We start from the raw sequence: 14,330 nt of genomic DNA, 5'->3' as shown, positions 1-14,330 counted from the left end.
TTATGATGACATACAGACCTGTGTAAAAATGACATTTTCTTCCTAGAAGGCCTGAGTGCAGCTCTTCAGGTGGCTGCTGAAGAGGAGCAGTTAGTTACCACCACTCCTGCTGCGGGCCAGCGGGCTGGCTCGGGGCTGGGTGTCCGCTGGCGTCAAGGGAGGATCATTTACCCCAGTGCCAGCTGGAAGGGGTCAGAGGGTGACTGATGTGTCAGGAAGCACCGGCGGGCAGTACCCTTCCAGCCAAAAGGCAGCCAGGACAAGTCAGTTTGAATTTTTAATTATTTTTTTTTTATATGGAATACGAACTGTCTCCCTAATTTTGTGTTGTGTTAGTGCTTCATGTCATGTGCCTGCACGGCCTTTGATCCCAGAGCAGAAGCTTTGCTGCTGGATTTGCTGTATTGTCACACTGCAGCCTGTGTCTCTTGCTTACCTCTCTTGGTAATAATCCATTTTACACAACCTCATCTGAGTGTAGCAGGATTGTTATTCTGGCTCAAAAGAAACTCAGGACTCGACAGAAGTACCAAGGACCTGGTTTGCAGGGCTTTGCACTGACAAAGCCAGGAGGTCAAGGGAGACATTTGTCTTGTAGGGTCTTGTATGATTTAAGCAAACACACACATCCGGCAGTTTGCAATTTTTTTCCCCAGCAGTAGAGAAAAATTAATCAGAAACGCTTTGGAGTGACAACTGTTTTATAGTGATCGTAGCATGAGTGCAAGAGTAGGCTTGTCATCATGGCAGCCTTGGAGCTAATTTGCTGAGACATTCAACTGCCTTTAAATCTCCACTAGAGAATTTTTGCGTTTCTGGTCGTGGGTCACTTGTGCTAATTTGGCATCTCTCGCAGAGCAATTTACATTTTTCTTTCAGCACAAACACTTATCCTCTCTAATAATGAGAACGCTCCTGTGCTTGGTTTTGAGGGTGGTGGTGAAAGTAGTTCAAATCTGAAGAGAGGCAGCTGTTCTCCTTGGCTCACCAGCGTGTTTCAGGCATTTGTTGAGCCTACAGAGGAAACACATTCTTAAAGTCTGTGTCAGGAAACCAGCTTCGAAGGCAGAAAAGTCGTGTGAATTTTCAGTGTTCCTGTAAGACCTATAATTTGTTACAGCACTGTGGGTGCTGCAGCTCGTTTGTGGTGTTTGTTAGTGAGGCCCTCATGGGATTTACACTGCAACACATTTAGCAGATTTTAATCTAATGTTACTGAGTTGAATCAGAAGTTATTGTATGAGAAGGTAGGGTTGGGACATGTGGTCATTAGCGTGTAAAGATGTACTCCTGACGTGAGGTCAGGCCCATGGGTTTGAGTGTAAACTGGCCAAGAAACAAGCTTTTGCCAATGCAATACAAGTAAGGCTGTTCCTAAAATAATTGAACGTTAAATGCATGAAGCAAGCCTCAGATCCTGCCCTGTCCTGTGCGTCCCAGAGTTGGAAGAACAGTGAGATAATTGTGCCTGAGCTGCTCGCTGCTGGTGAGCTTGAAGGCTCTGGAGAGTTCATTTACCAGTGAGATCAGAAGGATGTTTTATTTGTTGTAGAACACGAAGGTGCCAAGACCTTCTGGAAGAGGACACTGGTACATGAGAGAGACTGTAAAGTTCGTGAGAGCTCTTGCACAAGCAAAATGCAAAGCAGGGACCACAGCAGATGTATCCGAGAAGAACTAGGCACTGGTGACCCAGCCTCCCTCTGAAGAGTCCTGGAGGGGTCATGGCCCTCAGAGTAGGTGAACAGGAAGAGAAATGAGGGATTTCTATTAGAAAAGGAGATGGTGGGACTGAACCTGGACAATTGAATAGTCTTTGCAGATTCCCCCCTTCTGTGCCAGCAAGCCTTGATTTCAGGTTTAAAGTAAAAAAATTAATTCAGATCAGTTCTTCAAGCCTAGGTAACATTTTTCCAAAACATAAAAGTGCAAAACAGCTATTTCCCAGGAGCAGGAGACCTCTGAAAGGGAGATTATTTGTGTATTGCTTGTCCAAGTGACAATGATTAAAGGTTTCTCAGCAGGCTTGTTCCCTCGTTAGAGATCTGAGTCTCTGCTTTGAAGTTCCATCTCCAGCTGGAAACTCACACAAATCTTCGGGCCAAGAGCACTTTTTTCCCTGAAATATTTGATATCTGTGCTTTGGTACAAATCTCTTAATTTGTGTGCAGCTTCTGCTTTGTGACTCATCTACCTTGGCAGAAGACAGACAGCCAGTGACAAACTGGGATTACTAAATGAGGGAAGAACCCACATTGCCCTGGAAAGATACCTGGGGACCTCAAAATCCTGCCTTGAGATAAGCTCTCATCACAGCCAGTTTGGGATATGGAAGTATTTTGTATCACTCCTCTTTCTTCTCTGTGAATACAGAGACTTTTAACTCTCCTCCTCACCAATAATGGATCACTTGGAAATACAGAGCGTAATCCTTTGTCTTTTTGGAACTTGGGGATGTTTTAGAGAAAACTTTGACAGGCAGCCTTTGCGTTTAGCCCCGCACAGGCTTGGCAGCTTGCGGTGAGGGTGCAGATGCAGATGTGGAGGTGAAGCTCTGCTGTGTGCATGTGGTGAGGCCAAGGCATGCGAGACAGCTCTGCATGCACTCGCTTTGGGGTTTTTTCTCTCTGTGCTTGGAGCAGTCATGTGAGTGCATCTGTTTCTTCTTCTCTTGAAAATGCATTCCTAAGGCACCCAGGAGAAACAAGTGGCCTACAGACACGGTCTGCACTGCTCCCATGCTCCAGATGCCACAGGAGGGACCTGCTGCTGGTGGCTGTGGGCCATGCAGTCCAGTGCACACCTGGACTCTGGGTTTCCCTCCTCGGTGTTGGAAGACATTAACACCGTTCATGTGTGACCCCAAAACCAAACGTGCTGTCGTCGCTGCCACTGTGGTATCCCAGCCGGGCCTGGAGGGCTGGGATGGATGCTGGATAGCTGCATCTTACTTGCAGAGCTGCTTGATAAAAGGTTTCAAAAAGCATTTCCATGGAAGAAAGTCCTGTCTCATCATCTCTCCCCCACCCCCAGTCACAAGCATCTTTGTGTAGCCCTTCCCCGTTGCTGTTTTCCCATGGCAAGAAGTGCCTAGTTCAGAAAGCATCAGCCCCAAGCCCTTTGATCTTTTCTTTCTCAAGAGAAAAAAGATTAAAAAGAGACAAGAAGTTAAGGATTTGTGAGGGGGAACGGAACATGAATAGCAAATTCTGCTGCGGAGGTCACCTCCCCCCAGCTTTCTTCCTGTGTGATCAGGAGGAGGGAAGGGTGCGGAGCGGGTCTGTTGGGGGATCCAGGGAGGAGGGGAGTAAATTGGGGGCAGAGGAGTGGGGGTGGAGTGGTGAAGCCCTTCAAAAGGAACAATGCTTGCAAGCTCCTGCATTGTTAGGCGGCCCTTTACAGAGAGTGCCATGAATACAGGTTATAAATTCTTTGGCCATTGAGAGAGCTCTCCAAACCTGACTCCATCCTGCACTAAACCAGGCCTGAGCCCTATCAGTTGCATAGCAATGAATTCATTTACATCTGGATAGTTAATCTCCAATTCACTTGACAGTTTATCTCACCCTTGGAAGAGCAAGCAGTTGCCTGCTCTATTGTGTCGAAGCCAGTCTATGATCATCAGCTAAGCTAGCACCTCTTTCTTGTGCGCAGCAAAGATAAGAAGGGTGGGTGTTGATATCTAGCTTATGAAACACGCAGTTATTACTCCAAGCCGCTTGATTCTGCGGTACTTTCACTTGACATCCTCCCCATCTTTACCCTCTGACTCTTCAATATGGAAATGCCATATCCCTCATTTGGTTATTGCAGTACAACTGAAGTGCTGCTTTTCTAATATGAACGGCATTAGATGAATGATTTACACAATCCAGAATTATTTAGTTTGTTCTCGTTTACTGAGGTCTCCTGATTCTGCACTGATTTTTATCTCTGGATATTTTGCACAGATTCCCCAAGGAGGAAGCACTGCTCTTATTCCCGTGTGGCTCAGTAGAGCATCTTCCAGTGGGATGCCAAGGCCAGTGCCCTGCCGCTGTGTCACAGAGAGCTGTGAGAAGCCTAGGATGTCCCACGGGGATGGGAGAGGCATCATTCACCCAAACCCCCAGCAAGAGGAGGCGAGCCGAGGCCTTTTGAGTAGCAGTGATTTGGCCCATTGTGACTGGAGAGTTACAGTAATGCACATCCAAATGGGCAGTGGTGTGGAGAGAGAACTGGTTGCTTTTGGGTTGTGTGGGCATGTGGAGGTGAGAACATGGCCTGTTTTTGGCAGATCGAGTAACTCTGTTCGTGTTAGGAAAGTGGATCAGGAAAGGAGACCTTGGGGGTCAGAGGACAAAGTTAAGCGTGAGAAATCCTTGATTTATTCGTATTTTCAAGTCCCCAACTTTAATTTCCTGCAGTCAGTATTTGTATGTATTTGATGTGGTTTGGACTCTAATTAAAATATCTCTCTTCTTTTATCTAGAGTGGCTGCAAATCTTTAACCGGTCCTTTTGTTTCCTCTAACACACAGTGCACTTAGTCTGCTCTGGTCACGAGAATTATGTCTGAAAGGCTGTCTGAAAGGTTTAGTGTGGTTAACACTAAACAGTGAAAAGTAGTGAGGTAAAGTAAAAAATTATGTGAATTTAAAAAAAAATAATTTGAGGCAGGCAAGCAACTTTGGCTTTTTCTTTAAGTACTAAAGAATCTTTCCTTTGTCTGCAACCAGGAAAGTCAGAAATGTTTCCTTTTCCAATGAAAGCTCAAACTGTCACTGCGTCACTGCAGTCGAAACTGGAAGTGGAGCTCCAACTCTCCAAATACTGGTAACTGCCCTGTATCTGCTGGGCTATTCCTGCTCTTCTCTCCCTCTTGCCTTACCTCTCCTTGGCATGTAGGATGAAGGTCACAGGAGAAGTTCTTCAGTGAAGAGCAGCTTCAGACTGTGTGAGCAGTATGTCTGAAGCAGGAGTGTGGGTGGATGTATTGTCTATGACCTCTGACTGAAATTGTTTTAATATTGGAAGATTTGGCCCAGCAATGTGGCCGTCACTGTCGCTGATCTTCTTTCAGCATTAGACTCCAGTCTATGCTGGAGACTAACTGGATAGACTCTGTCTATCTGGATGATGCTAGTTGGGTGTACCTTTGAGTTGCTTTTGCTTCCTTCTCACATTGTTCTTAGGAAGCCAGTGAGCAGCCAGCAAACCAGCGACTTACACCTGCAATGTCTTCTGGGTGTGAAACGTAATGGGGTTGATAATGTGTTCTTGAGAAACGCTGGTAGTGGCACTGTAATAGTAACATGGTGAGTGCAGTACAAGCATAGGACAAAAGGCAGATGCCTATCCCACAGAATTTATTCTGTAAGTATAAAGATGGAGACAGAAGGGAGAGCGAGAGGGGACAGGTCTGCTCAGCAAGATGCAGAGGTCCTGACCCTCCTGAGATGGTGGGAACATAGAAGTACTTCTCTGACAGGAAGAGGCAGTTGAATGTCACAATAAGATATGAACAGATCAGAAGTGAAACTGGCCCCTCAACACTGAATGAGAAGTGATGGGTGTGAGTGGGAGAGGCCAGAGAACCTGCTGATGTTGGGTCTGAGAGTGAGAGGAAAGGCAGGGACAGGGCACAGAGGGTCGAGGGGCTGTGGCACAGGTGGAGAATGGTCGTTGCAGTAATGCTCCAGTGAGTGTGAGTGGGACAAAATAGCATTTGCCAAAACTGGAGGAGAAGGTGCCGCAGGGGTTGTGAGGAGATGGTGAAAGCCTTGCAGGACCTCCTGGTCAAAGTGCCACGGGCAGGGGCAGCTCATGGCAAAAAAACCACAGCCATGCCCCAGCTCATGGCAAAAAAACCACAGCCAACGGATAATCAGCTTGCTGTGGTCTGGAAAATGGAAATTTTGGTGGGGGTTTGGGAAGGGGTTAGTGTAGTCGTAGAGTGACCTACTGCAGAGACCCCCCAGCTGCTGAAGGAGCTGGGGCACCCCGTGGGCGGACTGTCAGCTAACCTGGGACTGCACCAGCGCTGCAGAGAACATTTTCCCATGCGTGGTGCTACCCAGTGGTAATGTGAGTAACAGCTGTAGCTCAGTCAAGGTTGAGTAATGATTTTATCCTGTCCCTGTTCCGAGCCACAGGTCCCCCCTGCCCTTGGGACCAGGGGCGGAGTTCACTAGCAGTGTCATGGCAGCCAGAGCCATGTCCTTGCAGCCCACTCAGGAGTGCTGTTCATCAGCCTCCGCAATGTGCTGGCGTGTGCGTGGAGTGGCTCCTGCTCCTGAGGGGGAGGAGGCATCTGTGGGAAGGAGATTGGGAGATTTGGGGCTGGGGAGCGGAAAGGTGTGCCATGGCATCGCCACCGACTGGTACAGGTGGGATGGGGGAGAGACAGGGATGTGAGGCTGAAAAGCAGACAGGTGGAAATGGGGGCAGCTCCCTGAGCTTGTTCTGATCTCCTGCAGCCTCTCATGGTGACCTGTTTCAGGGGTAGATGATGAAGCTCCACCCTCGCCCATGGCTGTCTGTGACATGGCCTGAAACACATCCTCTCCTCACCTGGAGCTACAGGCCCTCTCAGTGTTTCCGAGCACCTCAGGAGGCAAACACGTGCTTTGCAGAGTGTTATTCTCTGTGTTGTTATTTCAGATATCCTCCTGGTTGAAGCAGCGGTGCCGTCTGAGAGCAGCAGGTGGGAGCTGGCATGTAGAAATGTGGTCCAAACCACAGGAGCCCTTTCTTAGGCAGCATCTGGGTCTGAGGGACCATGTGGAGCGAGCGGGGTGCTCACCATCAGCCGAGCAGCTGAAGATAGATGACTGTGTTCCTGTGTTGGTGACCACGGGGCTGAGCGTCTCCTTTGTCTTTGCAGCATGTGGACATGCGTTTTTAGTTGTTTAAGAATTACATTTTTATTTACCAACACAATTTTTGAATTCCATTTATTCTTCAGTTTTTCTTTTCTCAGGATGTTGCTGTGAAACATGCAGGTCCAAGAGACTGAAGCTTGTTTCTAGCATCAGCTTGTGGTGATCCAGCCACGACACACGCCAGGCTGCTGTCTGCAGGGACTGCAGCTCGCCAGCGGCTCAGAGGAGAGAGCTTGTGTCCACTGCCAGAGTCATTCCTCATCCTCAGGAGGAAGGTTGTTTCCATTTGCGTGCCATAGTCATTGTAGGAGTATAACAACATTTTAGAAGCATTTGTCAGTTAATGTTGATATTTTGGAGACTTCTTCCAGAACAGAAACTTCCCCCAGGTTTGTCTTCTCGCTCAGCCCTGGCAGCTGAGGATGAGCGTTGCTCTGCCTCTCCCTGAGCGTGAGGGTGTGCACTGAGCTGTGCTCCCCACTCACCCTGGGTGTCACTCCCTGTGCACGCTCAGTGGCTTCAGGCCAGCCCGCTGTGTCCCAGCCACACTTTGCTTCACCCACTGCTTCAGTTCTGATACTATTCAACAAACGTATGAGGAGCGGCTGAGGGAACTGGGGTTGTTTAGCCTGGAGAAGAGGCTGAGGGGAGACCTCATCGCCCTCTACAACTACTTGCAAGGAGGTTGCAGAGAGCTGGGGATGAGTCTCTTTAACCAAGTAACAAGTGATAGGACAAGAGGGAATGGCCTCAAGTTGCGCCAGGGAAGGTTTAGACTAGATGTCAGGAAGTATTTCTTTACAGAACGGGTTATTAGGCAGTGGAATGGATTGCCCAGGGAGGTGGTGGAGTCCCCATCCCTGGAGGTGTTTAAGAGTAGGGTCGACATAGCGCTGAGAGATATGGTGTAGTTGGGATCTGTCAGTGCTGGGTTAACGGTTGGACTGGATGATCTTCAAGGTCCTTTCCAACCGAGATGATTCTGTGATTCTGTGAAACGCGGTTCAGGCCGCGGTATGGCCCGTGGTGTGTCCATGCTCGGGTGCTGGCTGTCGTTGGAAGCATCAAGGCAGGAGGAGGTTTGCATAAGAGGACACAAAGTAGAACTTGCCTTTTTACAGTGAGTTTATATTTTCTTAAAAAAAAGGATCATTTTACGCCAGATTGACCCATTTCCCATTCTTTGCTTTACCTGACCTTACAGTGCCGTGGTTCTCCTGCTGCTGGAAACCCTGGTTGTGTTTCCTCTTCTGAGTCACCAGTGGAGATGGCAGAGTCCTTGAAAGGTTGAAGCTATTGCTATTAGCAGCTATTGGCTTTTCTTTTTTTCTGCTTCATGTGAGAAGAGCCGTAGGACAAGGGATAACGGTTTTAAACTGACAGAGGGCAGATTTAGATTAGATGTAAGGAAGAAATTCTTCCCTGTGAGGGTGGTGAGACACTGGCACAGGTTGCCCAGAGAAGCTGTGGCTGCCCCCTCCCTGGAAGGGTTCAAGGCCAGGTTGGACGGGGCTTTGGGCAACCTGGGCTAGTGGAAGGTGGCCCTGCCTGGGGCAGGGGGGTTGGGGCTGGATGATCTTTAAGGTCCCTTCCAACACAAACCATTCTGTGATGATATGTGATGTGGTGTGGTGTGATGTGATGTGATGTGATATGATATGATATGATATGATATGATATGATATGATATGATATGATATGATGATTTTATCTCCAGGTGGGAAGAGTTTGGGACTGGCCAGCTGCTGGGGAATGACACATTGAGAAATAATGTCATTAATCACTGGAACAACTCGGGTACCAGTATGGTGCATCCTCCAACCCTTGAGGTTGTTAGCCCAGGATTTAATGTCATTCAGTGTGTGAAAGCAGAATGAGAACTTATCCAAGCAAAATTATGTTGTTAACCTTAAAATCTATGGGGAGGTTCAGTGTTTGGTAAATAAATTAATGGATGTGAAAGAGCCACATCCTGTTTCAAAGCACGAAGAAGACTGCTCTTTCCTACAGAAACGAGACAGGGTTGTGGCTTTTTATGTTTCTTTTTTGTGCTCAAGGGGAAGAGTGAGGAATCATTCCTTCCCATGGAATTAATCCTGCTCTGCCTTCGTAACTCCTTGTCTAAGTGTTTAAACACCTTTTTATTGTTCCTTGGGGTAGGAGCACATTGTTTCTTGTGTTAGTGTCTAGTGACCCACAGCCATTTCTCCACATGAAAGATGTCTTCTATCTTTCTTATCTGGTCTGTGGTTTCTGTTTTTAAAACAGCCTAACACAACTTTATTTTATTTTACTTCTGTGTATGCGTTTAAATAAAAATAAATTATAATAAATAGCATTAATATAAATATTATGGTTAAGATTTAAGCTAAACAAAATTAGGATGTTCAAAGCTGTGTTTTCCACAGAAGCTAATGGAGCCCCTTTCTGTCTCACCTTATGGCAGTCTGTGAAGCGGGACACGGGGCACGCTGCGCACGTGGGATGCAGACGGGACAGGGTGGGACTCTTGGCACATTTGGCATTTGCTCATTTGCAATTTCAATGGTAATGTCTCACTAACTCAGTTGCCCGTGTCTAAGTTTCTTGCATTTATTTTTTTTTTAAATTAAAAAAACAGTTCTTTTCTTTCTCTTCCACTGAATCAGAGCTTGCGTGCAGGCTGGGTGAGCACAGGGAAGTCGGTTCTCGACAAGGCGAGCAGGGCTGTCACCATTTCTAAACAGCATTTCCTTGTGCAGCTACGGGGATCAGTGTCTTGCTCAGGACTCCCCACGCCAAGTCCAAAGGTTTGGGTCGTGTTGGTTTTATAAACAGGTTTAGAAGTTACACTTGCACCCAGTCTGCATTTGAAAAATGTCTTGATTAGCTGATGACCATCAGCTATCTGAAAACCAGCCCCATGGGACTGCATGAAATGTTTGGGTTTGGGTGGGTGTTTGTCGGTGTCTGGGTACAGGAATTGCTGCTGAATTTACTCCTGGAAACTTTGGGGCATGCTGGATTGTACTTCTGCTGAGCTGTGGGGCAGAAGTCCTCTCTTCTGCCCCCTCCCTCGCAGAGATGGCAACTTTCTGTGAATATCTGTTATCTTCCATGACGAAAGCCAGATGAATAATTGCTGCTACTTATACTATTGAACTTTCCTAAAGAAATTCTCCACTGGGTTAAGAACAAGCATGACAAATCTCAACCTAAAGGAATGGAGGCGGGGAGTGGTAACTTATAAGCCATGAAAAACAAGAGCTCTAAATGGAAAATGGCTTCACACCATAACACTTGGCACTCACCCTTCCACGCTTCAACCTGCGTGGTCAGTGCAGCCAAGAGAAGATGGGGAACGAGTTTATCCCTTCAGCAGCTACAGTAATTAGCCCTCCACCAGTGCCAGATGCAGCCTGCCGCGCTGTTTGCGTGATGGCAGATTCAGAGAGCAGACCATTATAAAACAGCATCTTTTTACTCTGGGCAGAGGGCACCCAGCCCCAGGTGATCTGCAGAGGGGAATTAACCCGTCGGGCATTTTTGGGGAGCACTGGAGGCCAAGGCTGGTGATGGGCAGCGCTTTGCTTGAGGGGCTTCAGACCCCATTAGGGCTGAGCAAAGCTCTCAGCTGCTCTTTGGTGTCTCTCTGAGTTTTGGGGGGCTCCTGCCTGTTTTCAGAAAACTGCGGATATGAGGGAAGAGCTGCCAGGGGCAGTGGGGGTGCTGATGGAGCCGTTGCCGTTCATGGAACCTCCCAAGCTCTGCCCTGGAGATGGCCCCCCAGCACGGACTGGGTGGTGGCTGAGTCTGTCTTGGTGGTGGCTGTGGAAGGAGATGAAGATGTGAACCATTGTCCCACCGAGCCATCGCTGTGTGCTGAGGGGTACAGGCAGACCAGGACCCTGTCCCCATGCCACAAAGCACCACAGGCTCAAAGCCGCCGCAGGACTCCATTCACAAGCCCGTGCTGGTGGTGGTGGTGGTAACGTGGTATAATTTCCCACAAAAGCCCCAGTTTGCCCTGACTCCCTTTGAGACCGTTATTTCTGCGTGTTTCCCCACAGAGCTCAAAGGGGCCACAACCCCCTCGGGGGGTAAAAGGGCTTCTGGCCCTGCATCAGGCCCAGGGAGGTGCCACCCAGGTGAGGGTGACAGGTCCTTCAGCCACCACACCAGGGCCGGAATGCCCAACGGGGCACAGGGGCACAGCAGGAGGTGGTGGGGCGGGGGAACCCCCCCTGTGCAGGCTGGGAAGGGTTAACGAGAGGGGTTGCAGGGCCAGGAGTTATTTTGCCGGATTGCTTCAGCTCGGAGAGCAGTACCTGTGACCTGCTCCCTGCGCCAAAAGTGGGGGCTAGAGGCAGTATTTAAACCTCGGAGGAATATATAAAAAAAAGTGGTTTTTGCTTGAACTAATGCAAAAAACAAAGAGCTTGTTTCAGTGCTCGCCTCCTCTTTCAAACTGGATGGGATCCTGGATTTTTTAAAAGAAAACAAAGCATATTTCAAATACAGGCTTTCTTTTAGTCTTTTTTTTCCTTCCAGTTGCTTTCTGTTTGCTGACAGAGATTTCAGAGCCCTTGGGAAGGTCCATCTGCCAATGATGATCTCGGCTCTTCATGAAGCCCAGGCCCTGTGTGGGGGAGCTCTGCCCCTCTTGCTGCCACTCCTTCCCAACCAAGAATGAACTGGGCCACCACGACAGGGTCCTGGTACTGCATTCCCCCAGATGAGAGTGTCAGCTGGGCCAGCACAGGGAAAAAAAGGCTTTAGGTTGGGTGTGCAAACCCTAATCTGCTGTCTCCTGTGTCTCCTGCGGCAGATCCAGATGCTCTGGGCTGATGTGATGCTGTGTGCGGTTAAAGACTCAGACAATTCTTGACACCCACCTTTGCGTGCTTTTGAGTACTTGGCTGGAAGGCCCCACCTTTAGTCCTGGAGAAACCAAAACAGTGAAATGATCCATCTCAAGGCCTGTGGGAACGTCAGTGGCAAAGCCCTGCTTTCCAGAGGTCAGACCTCCAGGACACACCGGGTGGAGAAGTGGCGTGTTAGAGCCCTGTCGTGTTGTTAGCTTGACATTGACTGCTAGACAAGAAGCTTGACAACTGGCAGAAGCCAGAACCGTAGCAGTGCCCTCCTGTGCCTTATCAGAGGAAAATAAATCTTGAGTGATTAGTTTTTTTAAATGAGAATTCTCAGCAAATAAATGAACTGCCTGCGTGGTGATAATAGGCTGTTTGGAAAGCAAGTCTGCAGAGTGTACATGCGGCTGGAAGTCATCAAAACCATCTTATCCTGTGGAGTCTCCTGTGCTGAACTTGTGTTTACAATATCGGACAGAAAAAGGAATTTTTCAATGGATATTTTCTGATAATTATTTTAGCCAAGCAGCAGCGTAATTAGGGTCTGTCTGCGTTAGAGCCAGGGTATCTTTGCTAGCTGCAGAGACTCAACCTCCTTCTCCATCCCTTTCTTAATATTTTGACACATCTTGCTCCAGTTTTAATCTGTGTGCTGAGGTTTGACGGACCATGAAGAGTTTGCCAGTGGTCCTACAGGACCGTTGGTGAGTAAGACAAGCTTCTGCCCTCATCCCTTCCCGTGGCTGCCATGGTGTGCAGGAGCAGCACAGCTGGGAAGGATGCAAGTCCTTACACTAAGCAAAGCTGCTGACAGTATTTCTTGCTGTGATTTAGAGGCATTGTCAGTTTTATCCACCAACTATTTTTTTGCTTATTTTAACAAGTTCTCCTAAATAATCCTGACATTCAGTCACTAGTTGTGAGATGGACTGAGAACAATCTTTCAGAGGATGGTCATAAATACTTATCGTAGTTCACCACGCCGTTCGTTTCCCCTGATCTTCGCCTCTCTCCTTCCTTTCCTGCAATCTTCTCATCCATAAAGACCCCTTTGTATGATTTCTGCTAAAAGTCAGTGCTGGATAATTGGCCAATTTCCTGCACGCTGGCAGTTTTGTGGATTCATTGTGCTGTGTGTGGAGAACATCTCTCCTGGTGCAGAGTGGTAGCGAGACCCAGCTGCAGGTCAGCTCTGGCAAAGTGCTGCGCAAAAGCCAGAGCGTTGAGCGCGGTGTGGCGGAGACCCTGCCGTTGTAATAACCGCCTGCAGCAGGCAAGGAAACGTGTGCTCTGCTGAGGGATGCTGAGACCATACTTTGGGGGGAGCATTAGGGAAAAATCTCAAGGTGATTTGGATCAGATTGCTGGGTCCAGTGTTAGGTAACCGTGGAAAAAATGCAAATTGAACTTGAAGCTCAGTCTCTCAATTGTTTGTGTGTGTGAAATCTCTTGGCATCTCACATCTCCTCTCTGAAAAGCTGGTATTTTTAGATTTATGACAGATTATTTTTGATGCTGGAGGCCTTAAAACTGTTCTGACATGAACCCAAGCTATTCTGCTATCTTAAAAAATGAAGCCTTAAATGAGAACTGAAACTTATAGAACTATATTTCAATTACAGTATAGCAGAGCACTTTAACATGTGCATGGAGAGAAGCCTGGGAGGAAGGGAAACCTGAAAATGGATCAGAAACTGGAGTTTTTCAGAGGCACTGCACTGGTTACCCCTCTCTGGAGCTGTACCCTGGAGAAATCAGCTTTGCATGCGAAGCCATCACCGTCCAGCTGCAAAACCCAGCTGAAATGTAAACTTCTCTGAAGTGTTCAGGGGCGGCTTGCATCTGTATCTGTGTCTGATTAGCTGGCGTTGCGCAACAGCAGTCAGTTGTGTTGCCAGTTCTTCCCTCTTTACCTTGACCCATGGTTTCACTCATCCAAGTGTTGTTTTGTATTTGGCTTGGGACCATCATCTGCTGTGTAGGTTCAGCAGCAGACGCAGCGGGAGCCTCGCCTTGCGGGTCTCCAGACAGCAGAAGGGTAGAAAGGCTGAATGATGTTTCTGGTTCCTGGGGACAGTCAGCGCACAGATGACAGCAACACAGCTCACCTGGGGTCAGGGAGGATGAACTTGGGACTGGAGGTGGTCATGAGCCCAGGCTTTCTGTAATAGGATTTTCACGATGATTTGCTTCCCTTGTCATGTTGTTTCAAATTCCTCACAAGCCATGCTTTTCACAGTCTGGATTTTCTCTCATGAATTTCTCAAGGGGCTATCTGGAGGGGAAACTATTTCTCACCATAACAAACAACCAAAGCCTTCATCGTTAAAAAATAAAGCACTAACATGGCCCTACAATAGACCCCTTTGTCAAGTCACATCTGTTTAGATCACCAGAAATTATAAGCCTTTACTTTTGAAAGTAACTTTCTTTTATCAAAATAGGAAAGAGGACTGCAAAACATTCAGAAAAAAATCTGCATGAAAGCTAAGGCATGTGACAGTAGTACTCTGTTTTACATAGAAAAATCAAATTGCCTGTATATACAAACACTGGACTTACGCTCTTCCAGCTGAAGGTACGGAGGGCTCCATAGCACAGGTTTACACTGTATTTAC

General features: G+C 47.8%; 1 protein-coding gene across 12 annotated transcripts in view; it reads left to right on the top strand.

Moving 5' to 3' along the window:
- The window catches only part of EXD3 (exonuclease 3'-5' domain containing 3), a 301,498-nt gene that overhangs the window by 181,755 nt on the left and 105,413 nt on the right, over positions 1-14,330 (top strand). The window contains exon 21 of one of the 12 annotated variants that reach the window (XM_074891174.1): positions 13,335-13,450. The exons of 10 other annotated variants lie outside the window; for them this stretch is intronic. In XM_074891174.1, the coding sequence (XP_074747275.1) occupies positions 13,335-13,352 (18 nt within the window). In that variant the 3' untranslated portion in view covers positions 13,353-13,450. Of the gene's footprint in view, positions 1-8,579; positions 8,653-13,334; positions 13,451-14,330 lie in introns of those variants that run through there. One more of the 12 variants, XM_074891172.1, reaches the window with a different exon arrangement.

Source organism: Strix uralensis, chromosome 21 (assembly GCF_047716275.1).
Source record: "Strix uralensis isolate ZFMK-TIS-50842 chromosome 21, bStrUra1, whole genome shotgun sequence".
Classification (NCBI taxonomy): domain Eukaryota; kingdom Metazoa; phylum Chordata; class Aves; order Strigiformes; family Strigidae; genus Strix; species Strix uralensis.
Note: the sequence above shows the minus strand (reverse complement) of the source record. Positions and strands in the feature narration are given on the sequence as shown.